The sequence below is a fragment of the Rhea americana genome, unplaced genomic scaffold (genome assembly GCF_003343005.1).
Source record: "Rhea americana isolate MKP2758 unplaced genomic scaffold, rheAme1 scaffold_35, whole genome shotgun sequence".
NCBI classification, from domain to species: Eukaryota; Metazoa; Chordata; class Aves; order Rheiformes; family Rheidae; genus Rhea; species Rhea americana.
Window position 1 is genome coordinate 5,018,713 of NW_028186479.1, and position 21,144 is coordinate 5,039,856.

Below are 21,144 nucleotides of genomic sequence, written 5' to 3' on the forward strand. Positions count from 1 at the left end.
ATTTTTTTAATTTTCACTATAAACATTCAGAGCTCTAAGCATAAATCATTTCTGTGCTTTGCAGGGAATAATGTATTCTTAGCTCATTAGTGGCCTTTGGGGAGGTAGCTAGATGTGTTTTATACAAGCAGTTTATCTGTTAACATACAGATGTCAGTGTGATCATCAGCTTCTAGGAGCTACTTAATATTTAGAGTTAAGGACGTTATATCTATAAATCAAAAAGGACATTAGTTTCAGGAAACAGATATAATTCATCTTCCGTGCATTTCAAGGGCTCTTGGAAGTAAATAATACCTATAGTACCTTTAAGAATGAACAGACATGCAGATTTTAAATAATTTAGAATTAATTTTTGAAATAGATTTTCAATACAAACAAAATGGGGATCAATTTTACAACATCTTTTTAAAAAATTATGTGGTTGAATACATGGAATCACGAGTTGAATGCATAGGTCATAATGAGGATAACCCAGCTAGAATGAGAATGGGAAGTTCCTCAAATATCCAATGCAACAAATATTTAAAGAATCTGAAAAATCACATCTAACCCTTGTCTTGGTCAAGGTATGAATATTGATTTGAGGGCACAATAGCCAAATCTAATAATATAAGTTTGTGAGACCTTTTAATTAATTCAGAAAATAATTATGAATGCATGTACAAATATAAAACTGTAAAAATCACAAAGACAATCCACGTATATGGTGGATACTGAACAGTTTAAGACTGGCGTAGGGTGAACAACTAACAGCAAGTTCAAATTCAGTAAAACTCTTAACTCTATCTTAATGCCTTCTATATTTTGAATAACACTTCAGTGTTTGCTTGAGTCAGACTGGAATCACTGGGATTAGATAATAAGCTCTAGTGTCTTGCTGAATCAGGACAGAAGTTTTAAGGCAAACATAAATATTTAATGTAACATAATAAGATTCTTAGTAAGAAAGAGAGAAAGGAAAAATACTAATTGCAGAAATCAGAAACACAGGATCAGATTTTCAAGGCCAGCCAGAGGCTTCACTCACAATATCATCATCAAAACTTGTAACAGTGTACAATCATTTATGAATCAGTCTTCAGCACTGTGTGCATGTCGCAGCRCTTATCTTTACAAACAAGCTCTTTTCAGCCCCGTTCCAGCCCATTTTCCTTTGCCAGAGACAGCTATCACTACAGAATGAAAGATGAGCTATACTCATGGCTAGCTGGTTCTATTCCAGCATTGGCAAAACAAATCATTAAGGCCAGTCTTTTTAATGAGCTATGTATACTACTGTTATTGTGACTTACGGCTTTGATCTGCAGAGAGGGAAGCTGTAAAAACCATTAAAGAAAAATCAACTTTTTTACTGCATGGTTAATTGCTAACCATACCTGTGATACATGTATGCATATATATATTTTACATATACATATATATTTGTATATACGCATGTAAAACTCTAAATGTCTGTGTGTGTGTGTACATATATATGCCTTATATAAGGCATAAGTGTGTGTGTGTGTGTGTATAAATATATATATACACACACACAGTATATCTATTAAATATAAAATATGATATATAAAATATGATATATAAATATATATATAACTGTAGCAATGTAGCATATAATATATATTTCTATATCTATCTTGATATATTTATACGCATATATTTATATAGGTAAATAGTTCTAGGTATTCATACGAGAGATGATACACGCAACATGCCTCCCCCTATCCTGGGAAAAGTACCTGTTTTATCCACAGATAGTACTTTTTCCAAATGTTTCTAGATTCTGGTGTTGAGAACAGACTTGCCAGTGTGCCCTGGTTCAAAGGCCTGACTTTTAACAGATGAGTGATTTTGTCATACTGRATGTCTGGGTTTTCAGCTTCCACCAAAAACATCTCTCAAAGCCCCCAGCCTCTCAAAACTGCCTTCCCTTTAAAGGATCTCCACTGGGCTCCAAAACAAAGAGGTGCYCAAAACCATTATTCGGTGCTGGTGAACGTTAGAAAAAAGTCCTAAGCCAACCACAACAGCCAAGCAGCTGCCTATAACCCCATCTGCCTCAGGTGCAGCGATACTTGTTAACTCACTGGTCAGACCGGCTCGGGGGATACGTGCACACGTGGTGGTGACCAAGCAAACRGATTTTTCCAGATCCTCATAGGCTTCTAACACTGGCAGTCAGCAACCACTTGTTTTGACTTCCAACCCAGAGAACTCAACACTAAAATCACCGAGGCAGAGCATAAATACGGAACGACACTGAAACAGATCCTCTTAGTATTTATCATTTTGGTAGCCAACAGTTCTTTATCCTTTTCATCTGTTTCTTTATGGACAAAAAAGGCTAAATAGACTTGCTCAATTTCCAGATACAATTACRTCAGTGACTCTTCAAGAAAGCTTGTGAAAATGTTTAAATAGAATGTACATTTCTCATTTATTGCTTTATTAGTCCCTCTTTGAGCATTCATGAATAATTTAGCTTACAATAAACTTTTCTCCACAGAGCTCTCTGCTTATTTTACCCAGTAGTTTCAATAATAAGTGTTTAATGTGTTTTTCCATTCCCAGTATTTTCAAATACATTAAAAGCCTAACTTCTTAAAACTAATGAATGTTATCCCTTCTTCTATGATCCACTGCTATCATTGCTTGGGCATTGATTATATCATGTACAAACTTTATCTTCTCTCATGACAAATGTTGCCGTAACATCTGAAATAACTCCACTCCACCATATAAAAAATATGAAGCCCTTTGTACATGCGAACAGCTCTTTCATTTTTCACGCCACTATCAGATTAGCGTATTCCTGCAGGACTGCAGCATTTTTACAATCAAGTTAATAATCAAAGACTATTTCTCATTCTCTGAATGCTTCTGATGAAAAAATGAACCTTATTCTTTYACGCTTAACTATGCAGAACAGTGCTATTCATTTCACTGTTTCAGGAATCTCTGAAGCATGCAGATAAATGGRCTTTTGCATGAACAGAGACTATTCCACTGTATCAAGGGATGTGAGGCAGCACTTAAGCGAGAGCTTTAATTACTTAGGGATCCCTTATATTAGGCTGGTATGTATAGAAATCTAGTTTAGGAGAAGATTTGGCTTGATCAGCTAAACTAACTAGACTAYATAAGAGAAAATTCTGCTTTTTGARTGTGCTATCTATCAATTWCTTGTCAACAAGATTTCTCTCRAATTAYMGTAAYTTCRGTTGATTGAATGTTTCTAATTACAGAGTTATTTTAAATAACTTTTTATTACAAGTATAAAAGGGAGTCTTTTGGTACATATATCTATCAAAAGCACTTAGGATTCAACCACTATGCTACTGGAATACAAAAAGCAYTGAAAACAACAGACCTTTCTGTATTCAACTATTTTTTTTTAAAAAAACTAAATTTAAAACTCATTATTTTTAATGTAAATAGAGAAGACTTGCTTATGGATGGAGTAGGTCATATATACGCTTATATGTCTCAAGGCTGCAGCTGAACACAGAACAAACTCCTATACTGAAAGTTTTCATTTCCAGTTTGCTGGATGCGGTATACACAAGTATAAAGGAAAGGTCTCCACCTGACATTCTCATCAGAAAGCATTGACCATATTGAATCGACTTGTGTATGGGAACACATTCACAGTGTCACAACTTGAGAGCAAGTCAAACACAAGCCAGAAAGGTGATATTTCCCAGGGAAAAGAAATTCTGGTTTTTGTTCAGCCCTAGTCCCTACCTCACACAACCTTYGCTGTGCTGATGAGCAGTAATAGGGATTTTCTGTACTACAACAGAACTGAATGATGCTGATAATTTCATTTAAAAACTTCCTGGCCAGTATTTTTCATACTGATTGGAATAAGCTATATTGCAAAAAGAATCATTTGTGATAAATATCGAGGGGTTGTGCCACTTAATCGTTTCACTTTCTTAACAAATATACCGTAAGTGATAAAATCAAACAATCCGTGTGCATAAACCAGCTCTTACATTTTATTTCTTTTCTTATTTTGAAGCCCTCTGAATTATTGTTAATAATTACTATACTACTGGATAATCACTGACAAATAATCAAATCATTTATACTAAAATATTAATTTTCTCAGATTCATTGACTAAGTTTGACTATCAAATTCTTACAGAAATTGTGTTAGCACAGTATTTGCATTGTTATTCTTTGAGAAGGCATTTCATTACCATGCAGATGGAGGTGCTTCTGAGCATGCTAATTGGTATATGTGGCAGGTAACATGCAAACCGTGCTTATTAAGTCCCTCTATAATTTATGCACAAAGCATAATTCAAATTCGAYTGGTAATGCCACTGTTTTTTTAGAACCACTGATTTTTTTCTGAGATCTGGCATTTACATACAGCAAAGTGGTGGGTGGATATCTATTGTATGTGCAAAGATACTATGTATCACCAACAAAGAAAGAACATTTAAAGGAAATATACTCAGTAATTAGATTAATAATAGGCAATTAATTTGACAGAGGCAGRCAGCCTATTTGAAAGCAAGAGAAGTACATAATGTAATCAAAGCATATTTGGCCTAGTTACTTGCATTTGTTTATTTATTTAACGGCACGTTGTGCGCACGTACTATCAATGTCTTCTAATACTTATTTCAGATGAGACCATAATGYTTAACAGACTAGAACACTGAGAAGACCACACATTTCCTTCTAAGAACARAGATGGCCAGCAAGCAGTTTAGCCGAGTATATACCCAGTTTCAAATAGATAAACTTGGAACACTGTAGGATGCTCATGTGTAGGATGAGACAGAACCATATTGTCAAGCGTACCAAAAAGGAGGCTTGCAGCATCTGTAAAACAGACTTCAAATGCAATATGAATGAAAAATTCATGCAAACATACAATTTCAGCAGTGGGAACAGACCTAAAACTTAACACACACATCAGCAAAATAGCCAAGAACCAGGTCTTTCATTACCCTGAAACYATTCCAAATCCACTAGCTCTCTCAACGGTATGTCAAGGCACAGAAATGTTCCCGACATGCTCTCACTTCTCTTAAGTGATTAAACATGGAGCTACTGCAGTCGACAGCAGGTAGCCATTGATTTCACGCGGTTAAAACACCTTCTAAAGACAACTCTTCTAGCAAATGTGGTTATTTACCTGTCATAGTCTTGGCAAATCTCGCCAACAGCTACCAACGCCTTCAAGTACTCATTGGGTTGATAGGGATGGATGTAGTGCAGGGAGCAGCTGTTCCTAGGATCACCATTTGATGCAGTGAAATCTATAGCTACCTGCAAAAGAAGAAAAGTCAGTTTGCTCTGCAGTGTTCTGGGCAGCCGCGTACCCACGCGCACCATGTATCGTTTCCAGAAACACTTTCTTGCAGATACCGCAACGTCAAAGCAAAGGTCATTCTCCAGTGTACTCCCTCCAACTTAACTGGGGACAGTATTGGTAGATTTGTCTAAAATTAAATGACAGCTTATAAAATCAGAGTTAATAAAACTAAGATGGTACAATTAGGAAAAAATTAACTGCATAATTATTCCATGTGGAGAATTATGCTGTAATAAAAATGAATCAAATTAGTTGTCTCTAAGTTCTCATACTTAATTAATTATTCTAACTCAGGTGATGCTCAAGACATAAAGACTGTGTAGTAAAGATGTCCCTATAGAGTTAAAAACCCTACTAAAAATATGAATTAAAATTCCAGTTAGGGACGTATCTTAGCTATCTGAAAGCTTGTTACATCTGTAGTAATAGTAGTAAATATTCCCTATCCAATGTTTTTATCTTCAAAGCATATTCTAAACATTAAATAATTAAGCTTTTCAGTTTCATAGATGGTAGGAAATTTAAAGGTGAGCTGCAGGGTAGAAATAAAGCTTGAATCCTGCACAGACTTTTGCCCTCAAAAGGCTTACAGAAGACTGGGGGAAGAATTCAACACAAACTAAAATTTTGATGGATCTTTTTAAAATTCATTTTCCCCTTCCTGAAATTCTCTTTGTCCCTCTACTGAAGATATACTCTTGGAGGCATCTTTCTGGGATATCACAGGCATGGATCACGTGCACTGGAAAGCACTTTCCAGGCTTCATGATGCTGTTTTCTAGGAATTCCTGAAAAGAGCAACAAGAAACCCAAGGTGTCTCACAAAAGGGAACAAAGCTATTTACAAACTTTCCTATGATTTTGACCAATAACTACTCCCTCCAAAAAAATATTCTACCTGGATCTTCAATGGATAAAAACGCACAGGGTTCAATGTTCAGATTTACTCTGCAGTTCACATATAAGGAAGGGCCTTGCTGAAGGCTGCAAAAAGGACTTCAAAAGTCCTGGCTTGCTACTGTGAATGCACAGCTGCCCCATTAGAGTGTCTAATTGGCACGGGAATAAGTATTTTACATAGCTAAAGCATATTCCTTAGCCCATGAAACCTGTATTAGGAGAAGGCAGCTAAATATAGTTTGTATTATCTATTCAGATTCAGATTATTTCAAGATTAACTGATGGGAAGCTCTTCAGAAAATTAAAAATATCTTTCATATTGAAGGTTTTACTTTGACATGCTATTTTTCACTTCACTAAGCTATATTTTTAAACAGATAACATAGGAGAAACAACTCCAAAATGAAACAAGACATTTTGACTCTCCCTTAACAAAAAGATAAAGTTCTCCTGAACCTTTTTGTTGTTGTTCTTGCTAAAAAGTGAACGAAAAGAAATCACACTGGGTCAACCCAGTACAGCTTTTCCTCAGTCCTCCTGTTTTTCCACTTCAGTCTCTAGGCAGAAGAAAAGAATTTTTCACTGGGCTCTAGTTAGCTCAGGAATCCCTTGACAAACTGTCATCCCTGGCATGTCAGTCAAGAGAGACAAGCTTGACTAGGCTTGTAAATAAGGTTCTCTTTCACCTCCACTTCCCTTCACACTGTTCATGCTCTGAAGAAGTGATTCTGTTACTTTTCCACAAGGACTCTTTTTTTTCCCAGAAATGATAGTGTGATTTAACTTGAGCAAATCAACAGAGAACCTCTCAAGTGTTAACTCGCATGCATGTACATGCATTGCAACATAAATCTTCAGTGCCACAGCTGTCAGAAATGAGCAAGAAACACTAATGGTTTGCAAAACCTGAGGCAAACCCATGGATACTTGTATGGATTCAAGACTTTAGTTTTGGGGCACTTAACTTAAAAAAATCCTGGCCAATGTGTGCATATGTTTATTTTCTTAAAAACATAAATATTTTCCCTGATAATATTTTAATCTTAATTATTTGTACTGATTATAGAAAGCATAAAAAATTCATTATATGACAGCTAAGCAGAGGGCATTTCTGTAAAGTTGTTAAAGGTAGGCATTTTCACTGATAATCTCAAAACAGATGCTTAATGTGGCTGGACTGAAATGCGCCAGTCAGAACTGGACAAGTCTTCCTTCTTGCAACAGCTGTTAGCCAAGGCTAGATGATGCTTTTTACTAAAAACAATAACATAACGTAGGAATAAGCAGTGGGTTTCATGAGCTAGGAAAAAAGTCGGCTCGTGTTCAGGAAAGAAAAAAAATCCTCCTCAAAACAGCTTCTTTTCTGGAAATGGACCTTGCAGCAGAGATCTGCTAATAAGCCAAAAATATCCTAATTTTCAGTGATGATGCTTTTGAGAATATTCATACTTTGATGCACTATACTCGGTTTTGATCCAAGTCTCTCTTTGATTCCTTATGGGGGGACTTTCAAGAAAGACAACCACAGTTACTTGCAGCGGTTCCAAAACAACAACTCAGGGCTCTGCTCTTTTAGTGTGTTCTGCCAGGACCAAGGTCTTGTGCAAATATGTAGAAGGAAGATTTGTTAAACTAAGCTCGCACATCACAGAAATTAGGCTCACATTTGAACTAATCTTGCTGGCAGCAAAGCAGGAATCTTCCCTGCAATACGTACATTTGATTTTTACCAGTGTATCTTTGAATGTACCAGTTCAAGGCACTTCTACATCCTCCCACAGCTGAGAACATAACATAGTAGTAACTACACTCCTAGCATATTTTTTCTTCAGTCTTGTAAAAGAGTGAAAACATCTTACGTAGCTCCTGCTGGAGCTGACAGCAAAGAATCAGTCTGTCCAACATCGTGGCCTGCCTACGAGAAAATCTGTCCAATATATCTTTCTATTAGAGATCTTTCTATGCATGTTACACACCCTTTCTGTGACAGAAATGTCTTCTGAYTAGAAACCCATTTGCACTGCCAACTTCTGAATATTTCCTCTATGGAAGGGAACACTCTCTGATAAGAGATACAGCGTTTTGCAATAAGCGCTGCATAAAAGTAACGGAATCAGCAAAATTGATCTCTGTAGACGAAAGCTTCTTAATAAATGGTTTCAAAGTGAAGGAAAAGTTTACTTTCAGTTTCTGAGGTGTTCATTCTAACCACAAACTATGTTCCCGCAATGGATGTACAAAGTATCCCAAGAACACACAGCATGATGTTACCAAAGCCCTAATTAGCACCTTAAATTAGCAGGTACCTCGTACTACAGCTTTTTGTTATCAAATCTGTGCTTAGCATTCTAGCTTCCCTCCCCCTACAAGTGCCCTTTCAGATCACAGCCGCATCGTCCTGCCTGTACACGGCACGAACACAACGGAAATGTCATTAAGATGGCAACAGCATCCGTAACTCCAGGACACTTTCAGACAATTCCAGATCCACTTTCCCATTCCAGTTAAAGGAAAGGAAATCTAGGAAGGCCGAACAAACAGGTCTACAACATTTCAGTGGCCTGAATTAAAAAGTTATTCAGACTGACGGTGTCTGCTGACATTACCTCACATAAAATATAATAGAAGCAATACTATCAGCCAGATATATTAAGAAATCCACTTAAAACATAGCAGTTTTCAACTTGTGGTCCACAGTYTACTACTGGGAAATCTGTGAGACATAAATAAAAGACAAGAACRTTACCAGTAGTCTTCAAATCACTTTACAAGGACCTGCTCTTCCATTSGAAAACATTTAGGAGAAATCAAAAYAGTCCGAAAATCACAGCTGTAGCATAAYAAYATATACRTCCCCAGACACTTTCTAATGTTTATTAAGTCTTCTCTTTTTGTGCTTGTGCCAGACTTGTGGGAAAAACATATTAACTAGCCTTCACACGTGCATAAAAAACCTGCCTTGATTAGAAAAGACTTTTAAATATTACTTGAAGACACTACTGTCTCTCTCCAAGTCACCTTGAAGATATTTGGTATTTCAGTTCTCCTAGACTTGTTTTGGGGGGAGAAGTGTTAGGAAAGACAAATGTAGGGGTTTCCAGGAATTGGTGACCTTGAGAGCTGGAGGGGAAATGGGTGTTCCAGGCATCTGGGAATAAACAAAATTTGGAGACAGAGAAAAGGAACTAGCATAAGGCACAGAGGGAATTGCATAGCATGCCTTGCTTAAAAGCATAGAGATATACCTTTTTACTTCCACACCAGAAATAGGGTCCTCAATTCTTGGTGTTATCCAATTTGCCTCTGAGGTGCACTGCCAAAGCGGATGTCTTTATTTCTCAAAAACTCGACTCATATAGAAGGAGACAATCTGTTCTTGTCTAGAGCTGCTGTTGTTGCTGAAAAATTTTTGTGTGACTACAAACATTTCTTTTTTTTTGCCAAAACATTTGGGGAAATTAAAGTTGTCTGGAAAAAGTGAAACAGAAGACCTCAATAATGTGCAACACTTGATACTTGGGAAGAGAAAAGTTTCTTTTTCCTTATTTCAAAACATCTTCCCAACAGGAATATTAGGTACAGTCTAGTCAAATCAAAAGCAAAATGAGCACAAAATGGCTCATTTGTGGCAGGAGCTGGGAGCAAGCAGTGACTGAGGCAGGATGCTACAGGAAAAGTAAAGACCTTTTCCAGGAGAAGAATATTGTCTTGGAGATCCACGCATCTGTCATGAAACTAGGTCATATAAACCAGACTAGAACTAAGCCAAAATCAGCAATCCTATGCTATGGGGATTGAAACAAACACATAGCAATACGTGAAATCTTTCTTCCCCTGCTCCTYGATGTAGTTCTGAATTACAACCTCATCCTCCTGTAGGGCCATCCAGCTGTTCGTAGTTGTGGCTGAGGCACCAAATATCAACATTTACCCCAAAGTGATGGCAAGAGGTGCCTGGCTGTGCTCTCCGTCTCACATAYCCACTCACTCACTTTCTCTACGTGGCATCGTTATACAGAAAACAATTTCCTTAACAGAGAACTCAGGAAGGAAGACTGGCCCAGAAGAYTGACAAACAAGACATCTAAGTCGCTAAAGGTAGGTGAGATGAAATTCCACATGACATAGCCCTAGCAAGGAAACTTATCTGAAATGCTTGTAGGCAACGTGAGGCTCAAAAGCCAAAGGTCAGGCAGCGCTGACACAAGGGCTAATTCATTTCCTTAGCTCTTGGGACTTAGTGCTGCTCAGAYGGAGCTGATAAGATTACACCAGCTCAGCTTCTCTGTATGACGCTGTCTTTACACTTTGTAATGTGATTGCCATTGCTGCAAAATGTAGAAGGAAATCAAGTATATGAAAGAAAATATTACAGCACTGGCACAGTTTTATTTTCTGGGCATAATGCATTTTGCAAAAAGACTTTAATAATTTATCAAGGAATGGCATACAAGACTTTTCTCTGTGAAAGTGATGAATCAGTATCTAAAGGGATTCCCTTTCTTTAAAACAAGTTATTAGAGAACAAAGACACTTACTGTAAACTGTATTTGGCAGCCTCCCATGATATAATCTAAGAAAGAATGCATCTTGTGGATCTGCAGACAGGAAAGCAAGACATACAAATTAACTGTACATTGCTAAAATATCAAAGTTTTGAAACAGCTTGAACAAAGTAGATTGGAAGGAGCAGGACAGATCAACAGAAAAAAAAAAGGAGAGGAAGAAAAGGTTAAATATAATTTGGGAACGGAATAAAAATGTAAAGAGAGAAAGTACTAAAATTATTCTAAAGCTACAGAAAGGTAATTTCACTCAAAAGTAGARCCAAGCACTGTTTCTTATCATGGGAAGTCAATGGAAATTTTGCTGTTSGTTTATAAGGAAAAAGAGCATTTTTCTACATTCAGAGAGCAGTAGAGAGAAGACAACAGAAGAGGAGAATTTGAGGAGTGTTCATTTGTTTTGAGATTCCACCCTTTGTCTTCTTTTCTCTCTCTTTTTTGTTTTTTTTTTTTTTKTTTTTTAAGTGGCTCATTTTCTATTGCTTTTTACCCACAGTTCTGGTTTGGTGTCTCCATTTCAAATCACTGTTAACACTGAGATCTTAGAAAATAAAAAGATGAAGAGCAAAGCACAGATACCTTGCACTGGTTAAGGATGACAATGCCTGAGTTCTTGTAATTTTTCTTCTTTGCTTTGTACTTGGGGTTTATGCACTCCCATTGTACCTGTGAAAAAAGTAGTGACTGCATGAAGGAAGATTCATGTACAAATTGAATAATTAACAAAGATGGCACTGTCTGATTGTTGAATAAAACCTATTATCCTATCAAATAATATTAATAAATCCTATCAAATAATGCACACAAAAGAAAAAATGAAAACCATGAACTATTCTGAGAATGATCTTAACAGAAAAAGGCCCAGGGCAAACACCTGTCTTCCAAAACACACATAGGGACATAGCATTGAGAGAGATACCCAACTACTTAGATTCTTGTGTTACCATCTTTCAGGCTTGTAGAGGTGTTATGTAAGCAACACTGAGTATTTCTGAAATCATTTTTTTTTTTAAAAAAAGAGGGAACTTAGTGAAAATATGTGAGGGAGCATCCTGATGCATTATATTAACTACAAAATTCCCTACAAAGTAACTCTGGCRTTTTGTATTAAACTGTCATGATTAGAGAAATTCTGATTAGAGAGTAAAATGATTCCTTAACCCATATTGCTGTCTTTAGATCTTTCAGAGAGAGCAAAGATTTGTTCTTTGATTATGATAATAAAAGAAAAAGAAAAGCACTGAGATGTCAACAGAAGAAGTTAAGTAATTACTGATATATTTAAGAGATCAAACTTTGAAAATTATCTCTAAAAATAGAAATGAAAAATCTTTTTTTTTTTTTTGAAAATGTTCAGATCAGTTTTATTTACAAGTATGCAATTTCACAGCAAAATAGTCCGATCTTGTCACTGAAATGTATTGCTTTGTTCCCAACAAAACATTTCCCAGAGTCTTACTGATTTTCACTTCTAATTTTCTGGCCTTCTCTGGTTTCARGCAGATTGATAAGGCCAAGTTTTTAGAATTTGAACTCTAATGACTACAATAAYATTCACGCCTCTTACTACAGGAGCAAAATGCACATTTGCATGTGCAAGCATCTATTGGCACTTGTAAATCCAAATTTGCATGTGCAATATGTTACTACATAATATTAAGAACATTACTATTTTCTTTTGAGGAGGTGTTTTCAAGTGCTGAGGAGACGAAAATATGCAAGCTGTAATGTGAAGTTGGGTAACATAAAGGATCCATTTCCAGCAGTAACCAGGATAATTTATTTATAGTGGGGATCCTCACATACCATTTGTCCAAACAAAGTGCTTGAACATGCAAAGCATTTTTGCCTTACAACAGCCCCACTGATTCCACCAAGCTTCAAACCATTGCACAASTGCAATTATTTGAATGTATCTGAAATACTTCAGACCTAGAGCTTTTTTCCAAATGTCAGAAGGGGAAGACAAAACATAAGGCTTTGGAGCAATGAGAGACCTTTCCGCATAGAAAACAAAAGCATTTTCATCACTGTGTTTCTGGAGACAGGTGACAGAGCCAAGAATAAGAAAAGAAAAAAAATGATTTAAACTGTAGGAAGCACATCTGCTTGCTCTCGCAGTTAGCCTACAGCTCCATTATTTGTCTTGCAAAATGCATTTTCCAACTGAGAAGACAGGCAGACACAGGCCCACATATTCAGGGGAAATCCTCCAAAAAACATTTTTCCCTACTCATGGGAATCAGTGAGGCTTAAGAAATCAAAGTCTCTCTTTCYACCTAGAGAGAGCTCTGGGCGACAGAATGCCAGGGTGCAGGGCGCTCCTATYTGGGAAAGCTATCTGCCAGCGAAGCAAAAGCACTGCCCACTCACATCTTGATATAGTGCTCTCTGGCGAGACACTTTAGCAGGCAGTTATCTTCCAAACCTACCGGGAGCATTCGTACAAAGCAACTGTGCAGTCTCCATACATTTTAAAATAGTTGTAATGAACAGAGAGAAAGAAGTAGGAGTCAAAAGCAGGAGAGAAAGCAGTGCTTTTCTCCTCTTGACACACCGGAGAGACCTCCTGCTTTCCCCTGACRGTCCAAAGAGCACTTCCTTAATTTTATCTTCCGCCAACATGAACATTTTTCAGTGTGCATGTTTAGACAACAAGGCCTGACCTGTACAAATCCTTACACCGTGCACATAATCCCGTCCTCTGGGAAAAGCAGTATGTAAGCTTGATCGACGTTCACGTGCACGTAACTGGCTTTTAGAAAAAGTTCCCGTTTTCTGAGGATCAAGGCAGTATACAAAACTATTTTAGAGAAGAAAGCTGTGTGCCTGTGGCCAGCCCTCTCAGCTTTCAYGTGCTAACTGTAACATGTAACTGGGAACGTTGATGTGCATTTTGAGATTCATAGGTAACAATTCTCAGCAACCATCTAAAGCTGATTAAAATACTCCACATGCAGGTCACTAACATGCCATTAGCTGATACAGATACGAAAGCAAGATTAGGGAATCCCCAGAGAGTGGAAAAAAAGAACAATTTTGCACCTATGAAATCTGTTAGTGTGATAGRAAAGGGAAGAGAAAGGGGCAGGAAAAAGGGAAGGGAAAACTCCTTTCCCAATTCATGTGTAGACTTAAAAATATTTTAAATTGCTTTACAGGAAACTCACAGTCATCTTTAATTACCCGCCAAGATCCGGTTCCAAACCTCTGCAATTCCCAAAGGAAGAGCTGAAGATGCGACAATCAACATCTGAAGGAAATCCCCTACACACGCGTGTCACTGTCATCTCTCCAGCTCTTCTCAAGGGAATAGAATTTCAGAATACGCTCTAAGCAGTTAAGTAACAAAGAAAAAAAACTTCAAATATTTCACTTGCACTGTGAGGACAAGCTCGTTTTTCAGTCTGTTCCTACGTTCCACTACTGACTTGCTATCTGACATCATTTTTTATTGATGCATTTTTGTCTTTTAAACTAACTTTTCAGTGGAGAGGAAACTAATGTAAGAGTCTGCAGTCTGACACTAATGGTAAACACTGTGAAATTTAAATTCATCATTCTAATAGTCACTTAACATTTCTGCCATATGTCTGGCAGCTCTGAGCTATGCAAGTTCTTTCCCTGTCAAACAAGCCAGTGAATCTGAAACAGAAAGCAACCTGATTTTACGACCTCCTGCTAATTTTATGTAACTACTGTTACAAATGTCGGTAATAAAACCCCAAAATCTACTGCTTTGGTGTTTCTTTCATACTGCAAAATCTAAACTAGTACGTGAAGAATTTCTGAGTCTAAAACAAACTCAATTCAGCTATTCTTCAATGAAAGTCAGCAAACTAATGCTGACACTTGGGAAGTCCTAATCTGCTCTTCAACGTAATGAGGAGACGCAGGCCCTTCCATGAGAAATGTTCATCTTTGCAGTGAAGGATGCTGCTTCCCCAAACTGTCTTACCCCTTCTCTCACCAAATCTTCCCAAGAGAACAGCAAATGATGTGATCAATCATGCCACACACTGGTGGTGACTAAATGTGGGCAGACACTGTAAGAAACTGAAATTTGAAGAGCATGTTGCTACCAGCTGCATAAGCCATTGCGAGAAAGAAAGAAATAATGGTGTCAGGATGCAAGATGGCAAGAGGCAGTCTGAGGCAAGAGGAAACATGGCACAGATGAGTTGCTTTCCCTTGATCACTGTGTTTGCACACCAGGAAATCAAACAGGCCTGCAAGGAAGGGCTAGAGAGCTATGTCAAATGGAGATTTGGTTCTCATCAGCATRTTCTCTTGCCTCCTCTGTAATTCTTCCTCCTCTTCTTTTTTTTTTTTTAATCCCTTATTCTTTCATGTACAACTGCTGAAACAAATTGCATCCTTTGTACATGACAAAGGAGGCATCACGGTCTAATGGACAGGGCAAAAAAACAAATCGATAGCAGGCAGCATTATGTCCTGCATCATCTCTTCTTGATGCCTCAAGAAAAGCAAGTCACTTACAAGCGAACTGCATCTCTGGCTGCCTGAAAGGCTAGTTTATCCCTGCCARCTCTTCATGCAGGAGGACAGGACAGCTTTTTTTCTCCTTTCACAGGGAGATGTTCACCATAGGAGAAGTGCTGTTTATAATCACTGCCAGAGGTTTTCTCTGGAAACCTGTAGCTGTGGGGTGAAGGAAAAATCAGTCTTTTTTGTTTTCTCAGCCAAGGGCCCCAGCCTCACCTGCACTCCTGAGGTTGCAATATTAGTTTCCACAGACAGCAGGTGCCTCACATTGCTGCAGCCTCCTCTGAGGACTCTGTTGCCCTCACTGGGACCAGTAGCAGCTGCTGATGTTGTTGTCTGGGACAAAGTTGCCCCTCTGCTGTTAACTAGACATGGAACTGACCACTGATGTCATTAAGCTCCTTAGTCCATCACCAAAGTTAAGACTGGCTTAAAGGTCCCACCTAGGCTCTGTTATGTGAAGAGCTACATCYTGCAAAAATCCTGATGTTAGGATCGGAGTCAGGTATGTGTTCTAGTGTCTGATTAGATGGGGAGACTCATCTCAAGTCCCCTCAGGATCCCATCCAATCTTGTGCATCTCAGCACCACCCCTCTGCCCTGCCCTGCCAGAAACCTAGAAATATATTTTCTGATGAAACTATCTAACAAGTAAAGTACAAACAGGAAAACTCTCAGCCAGAGCTAATAATATTCTGACCTTTTGGGAATGCTAATACGGATGCTAAGTACAACAGGATTTCTTTCTCCCCTTTCCCTTTTCTGTGTGCATGCATGTTCACTTCTTCTGTAATATAGGGACAAATTTTTCCATTATGTAACTCCTGCACTGAATGAGGACACAGGTTGTTTATGTTWTTTTTTTCCCCAAATCCCCATGGTTTTATTGCCTCTACTTAAAAAAGAATGAGACTTTTCAGTCACTAGTAGAGAATTTCTTCTTTAAATATGAACAGCTTTAATAATCTTTACATTTGTATCAAGTTTTTCTAGTCTTTTTCAACATCATATAATTGATTAATATTAATACACTTCACAAAAACACACTTGGTGTTTTCTGATTGGTCTAAAGCACAAATTCCCAAGAAACCTTAGAGTGGAGCTAGCTGGCAAATCAACCGTAAACTCATCTAATCAGAAGCTGATAGTCAAGCCTTGGGATAATTAGCCTCCATCGCAGGGCGTGGAACCACAACAGTCTTAGAAGCATCACCACCTCCTATAAATAAGTAGATAGCATATATCCATTCTGACCATCCAAATGATTCTCTGTCATTTGATAGTTTGGCCATAAGACATTTCTATCTCAACTGAGGAAGAATGAGACAAAATACTCTAAGTGCTTTCTGAAAGATGAGCTACGAACAGTTAAATGGCAATGCACTTCAAGATCCGTTTTAACACCTTGACACAGAGATGAGGTGAGCTGATGAAATGATCTGAAGTGCTAGCTATATACACAGGACACACAGTTCTTCCTACTCACCAGCTCAAACCATTATACTATTCCCATCCTTACTTCTCAATATTTTTATGCCAACTTGTGCAGCTCATACTGTGCAATACAGCTGTTGCTGCGGGGCAGAGAGGGAAAGCCATGCCACTGGTCTGGCCTCCTTAACTCTGCTATTTGCAACTGGCGCTTAAAGAGAGTTCCCAGATCCCTGCCAATGGTAAATGTTCTCTCCTACTCTCTCCAGTTGCCTAAGAGATCAGAAGACCCTGGCTGACAGCCACTAGGAGGTTTTGATGATCCTTTGACAGAACTATAGCAATGTACTCTAGCTGGTCATAAACTCTACTGCACAAAGGAAAACCTAAGTACAATAAATGGCTTTACTGTGTCTCCTTAGCAATACAAACAGGGGTGCCAGACCTGTATTGTTCTCTTTACACTGGTTCCCCACAGCATTTGAGATCAAACTCCAGATTTTGGTTCACATCTTCAAGACACTAGCTGTTTTGATGATACGTGAAAGAATGCTTATCACTGCAGGCTGAAAGAGGCAGTTGGCAGTTTTATTCCTCTGACCGAAAGGAGCGGAAAACAGAACTTTTTCTGGTCTGAGGCTATGAAAAAATCTCTCCTAAGAACAAAGGACTATGTCTAAGCTACCCATCTCCTCACCCACACACAAATCCAATTCTCTGATGTGGCCTTTCTTATTAGAAATACCTAACAACACATACACTTAAACACAAACTACCCTCCCTCTCCTCTGTGATTCTCTCCAATTTTACTAAACCCTTTACATTCAAAGTAAACACTCTGTAGTGCATGCTTGTTCTTTGGAGAGAAGAAAAACCTAAAGAAAACAGGACAAATGCTAATTTGCAGCTATTCCTGCTGCTCCGGATTCCATGTCTCTTACCTTGGCCAAAAAGCTTTCTCTTTGAGAAAGACTGAGATGCTCTTCAAAAAAGTTTACCTTGGGAATATACATCCTTTACTATTCTCACACAGTCCCTTACCCAGCCACAGACATTTGTGTAAAAGATTTGGGGCACTGTCACAGCACTGGCCTTGTTAATACTATTCACTCTGGAATCTGTTTATCTTTTAAGATGGCTCTTAATTCCACTCAAATTCAGTTTGGATTAAGTTTTGATAGGTATCAATTCAAGAAAGTGTTGTAAAATGTGCAAAAAGTCCAGCCCAGAATGTTGCAAGTGGGACCTGATCCTCTGATTTAGCTTGACCCTGAGAGAACAAAATAAGTTTTTACTTTACAATCAGGCTCTGTTCAGAAATTATTTATAATAGGTTAATATATGACTAATACATCTCAACAGATTTTACACGAGTAGTATATGTAAACTAGTTTCCACATCAGTAGAAGATATGTAGAAGAATCACAGAAAACTTATTGACCTAGGGAATAGCCAGACTGCTTAGCATTTTGACTCTCTGACCTTTTGACTCTTCGTTAGTTTTCCATTAACCCACTATAAATAGAACCTTAATATAAAGCCCAAATAAAGTTTATTAGGCATTTGTGTTTGATTTTCAGATTGCCATGAAGCAGTGCCTACAAATTATCAGGTAAGAAAGCCAACATTTTTAACTTCCCCTCAGAGAATTTATCAAAACTTACACCTTTAGGATTAAATAATAATAGCAAATGACAGTTTCTAGAATTAGATATGCCAAATCATTTATCATCTGCAATAATTACCATCAACTTCAATTTGCAAAGATCACACTGACATAAAGAAATTATTCAGCTAACAATTCCATTTCCCCTTAGGACTGTAATTCATGAGACATTTAMGAAACCGATTGGTTTCATCAGGATGGGTTCATGGCAGAGCTGGCAGCAATGAAGACAGCACATCAGACATGGCGAGAGGTGGACAACGACCCTCACCCACTAAAAGGCTTTTGGCCACTAGGGGAATGTATTCAGTACCTGTCCTGGTGGTACAGTGCAGCGCTTCAGAGAAACCGTATGTTTACACTCAAAGAAAATAAATATTAGCAGAAAGAAATGTCTGTGGAATGTGAGCTAGAAAAAGAGACTAATTATTATATGGAAGTACAGGAAGAGCTGCGAGCTGCATTTTCTRAGTATCTTATTCACGTAACAGTAAAACATACACAAGAGATCAAYAGATCAAGTAAACTTCCGATTTTAACAATTAAGCAATGTCACTAGCAATATTATATAATTGTCTGATGAAAACTGCTCTGCAGAGCATATATGTTGAGAGTCTCTCAGTGCTTTTCACTTACCTGCCTCCCTTCCATAGCTCCTCGCATTTCCTTGAATGTCGAACTAAACTCTCCAATGAAGTCATGCTTGCCATTGGAATCCCAGTCCCAAACTATGCACTGGAGAAGGAAAGCAGAAAGGAACAGAGGAAAACATTTTTCTTCAGATAAAAAACATGTCTTATTGAAAAACACTACGGGAGAAATTATGATATCTATTGGGTGGAATGTTTTATCTAGAAGGAAATCACAAGAGATATTAAAAACATATTCCTGCCAAGATCAAAATGATATGACAAGAGGAATCTCAACACAGCTTGCTCTAGCAGCTGTGTGTAATGGTGCTGGATGATGAAAGCAAGTTCATGCATTTACAAAGAAATAATTCATTGACTGCATCTTTTACGTAGGTGCAAAAAATAAGATTGTCTATAATTGCATATGTCCACTGTCTACAGTTTCTAACTAGTCTTTTAATGCTCCATTTAGATTCTTTTACATTAATTCTACCAGAGGTGATAAACATATGAATAATTCAACCAAAGTCAGTACGTGAGCACTGTAACCAATCCCTTTTTATTCGTTTCAGTGGTTTGCAAATTCACTTTGCAGGTAGAGGAAAAGATTCAATAACAAGCTTAAGGTATGTGCAAAATAATCAAATTCTTTGAGTGAGAGCAAAAGGATAAAAAACTTTCAAGAGAAAGACTAACTGACAACAATTTAACCCACCATAAGCAGAGTCTTACACAAAGTCTTACAATAGATTCTCACCATCTAACATCCTCCTATAACAGGAGTAAGTCAATAAATGGCCTCTTCTGCACAAAGTGTGTGTCCATGTCAGATGTATTGACTTCAGGCATAGCTCAGAAGTCATTTGATCTGTACATCTAAGCCAGTTTCCTGAACTTATCATGCTACTGAATGCCCAGGTACCTCAGCTGCCTTTGCAGAAGAGACAGAGGTGGTGATTTCACTGAATTCATGTGCAGGACTCCTCCAGGCAGTRTATCACCACATACTTTATCATTTAAGTTCCTTTTTTATAATGCCTTTAGCTTTCTTTTGAATTTTCAACACTATTCCACTTAGCCTCATGAAGGGGTTTGGTCTGATGCAAAGAGAATTTCTGTGATCCACCCTGTAGATGTACAGTAGCACTACAAAGGACTGCCCATAGGGAAAGAGCATAAGCACATCACATATTGCTCCAGGCATTCATCAGTTGAAACAGTTCACTGGTCAGGCAAACCCAAGTTCTTGAGCACTCTCTCATTTTTCCACCTCATCATCTGCAACTTTGCTTACTTTTTTCAAGTAGGGATCCCAAAGGCAAGCAAGATCTTGAGAAGAAAAATYGAAAGTATTTTTCTCTAAGACACAGACATCCTTTTTAACAGCTTTGACTCTAGGAGGTGGAGGGAATGCGTGTTTATAGACTAAGTTTTATACAAGAGCAATCAAATAGGATTTGGTTTCTGGGTCTGAGAGTGGTAATGCTGTCTGAAACATAATTAGACACAGTATTTTTGTCATTAACAGCCCCAGTGAATTCTTTATGATGAAATCTTCATTATAAAGCTTTATGCGTTTGTCGTTGACTGCAATTTTTAGAAGAGCAGGTAACAAAAAGCCACAAAAAACCTCAAACCACTGAAACCATTTCTGCTTCATAAGTTTTGTAAGTTGAAATGGCTTCATTTTCTTTTTATGAGAATTTTCTTGTTAATATAATTAGCCATTTTTTATTGAAATTACTTTCTAAATTTTTCATTGAAGAAAAAAAATGGRTTTCAGAGATGAAACAGTACGTAAAGAGATTTATCTGTAATGATTGTGCAAATAATTTAAGATTTTAAAAGTAACGCTAACTAAAAAGATTTGCCAAACTGCCATAGCAAAATTGAAGTAAATATGCAAAAASTATAGTTTCAGTAATKCTTTTCAAAAAATACTTTTGAAAAAAGGCTATTTGTAAAAGAGGGGAAAAAAGCTTTTATCATGAAATTGTTTAAACTAACTTTATTTTTCAGGTTTTGACTTTTTGGAGAATAAATAGAAGAACATACTCAATGCTATCACAGACCTCCAGGAAAAGATACTTTTGAGATTTTTTTTTT

At 37.6% G+C, this 21,144-nt stretch overlaps 1 protein-coding gene across 1 annotated transcript in view; it reads right to left on the reverse strand.

Annotated features, from left to right (window-relative positions):
- Positions 1 to 21,144, reverse strand: part of CPNE4 (copine 4) — a 182,354-nt gene that overhangs the window by 33,512 nt on the left and 127,698 nt on the right. Inside the window, exons 7-10 of the mRNA XM_085311856.1 lie at positions 19,043 to 19,141; positions 11,383 to 11,469; positions 10,777 to 10,836; positions 5,159 to 5,292 (exon numbers count right to left, since the gene is read on the reverse strand). Coding sequence (XP_085167982.1) covers positions 5,159 to 5,292; positions 10,777 to 10,836; positions 11,383 to 11,469; positions 19,043 to 19,141 — 380 coding nt within the window. The remainder of the gene's footprint in view (positions 1 to 5,158; positions 5,293 to 10,776; positions 10,837 to 11,382; positions 11,470 to 19,042; positions 19,142 to 21,144) is intronic.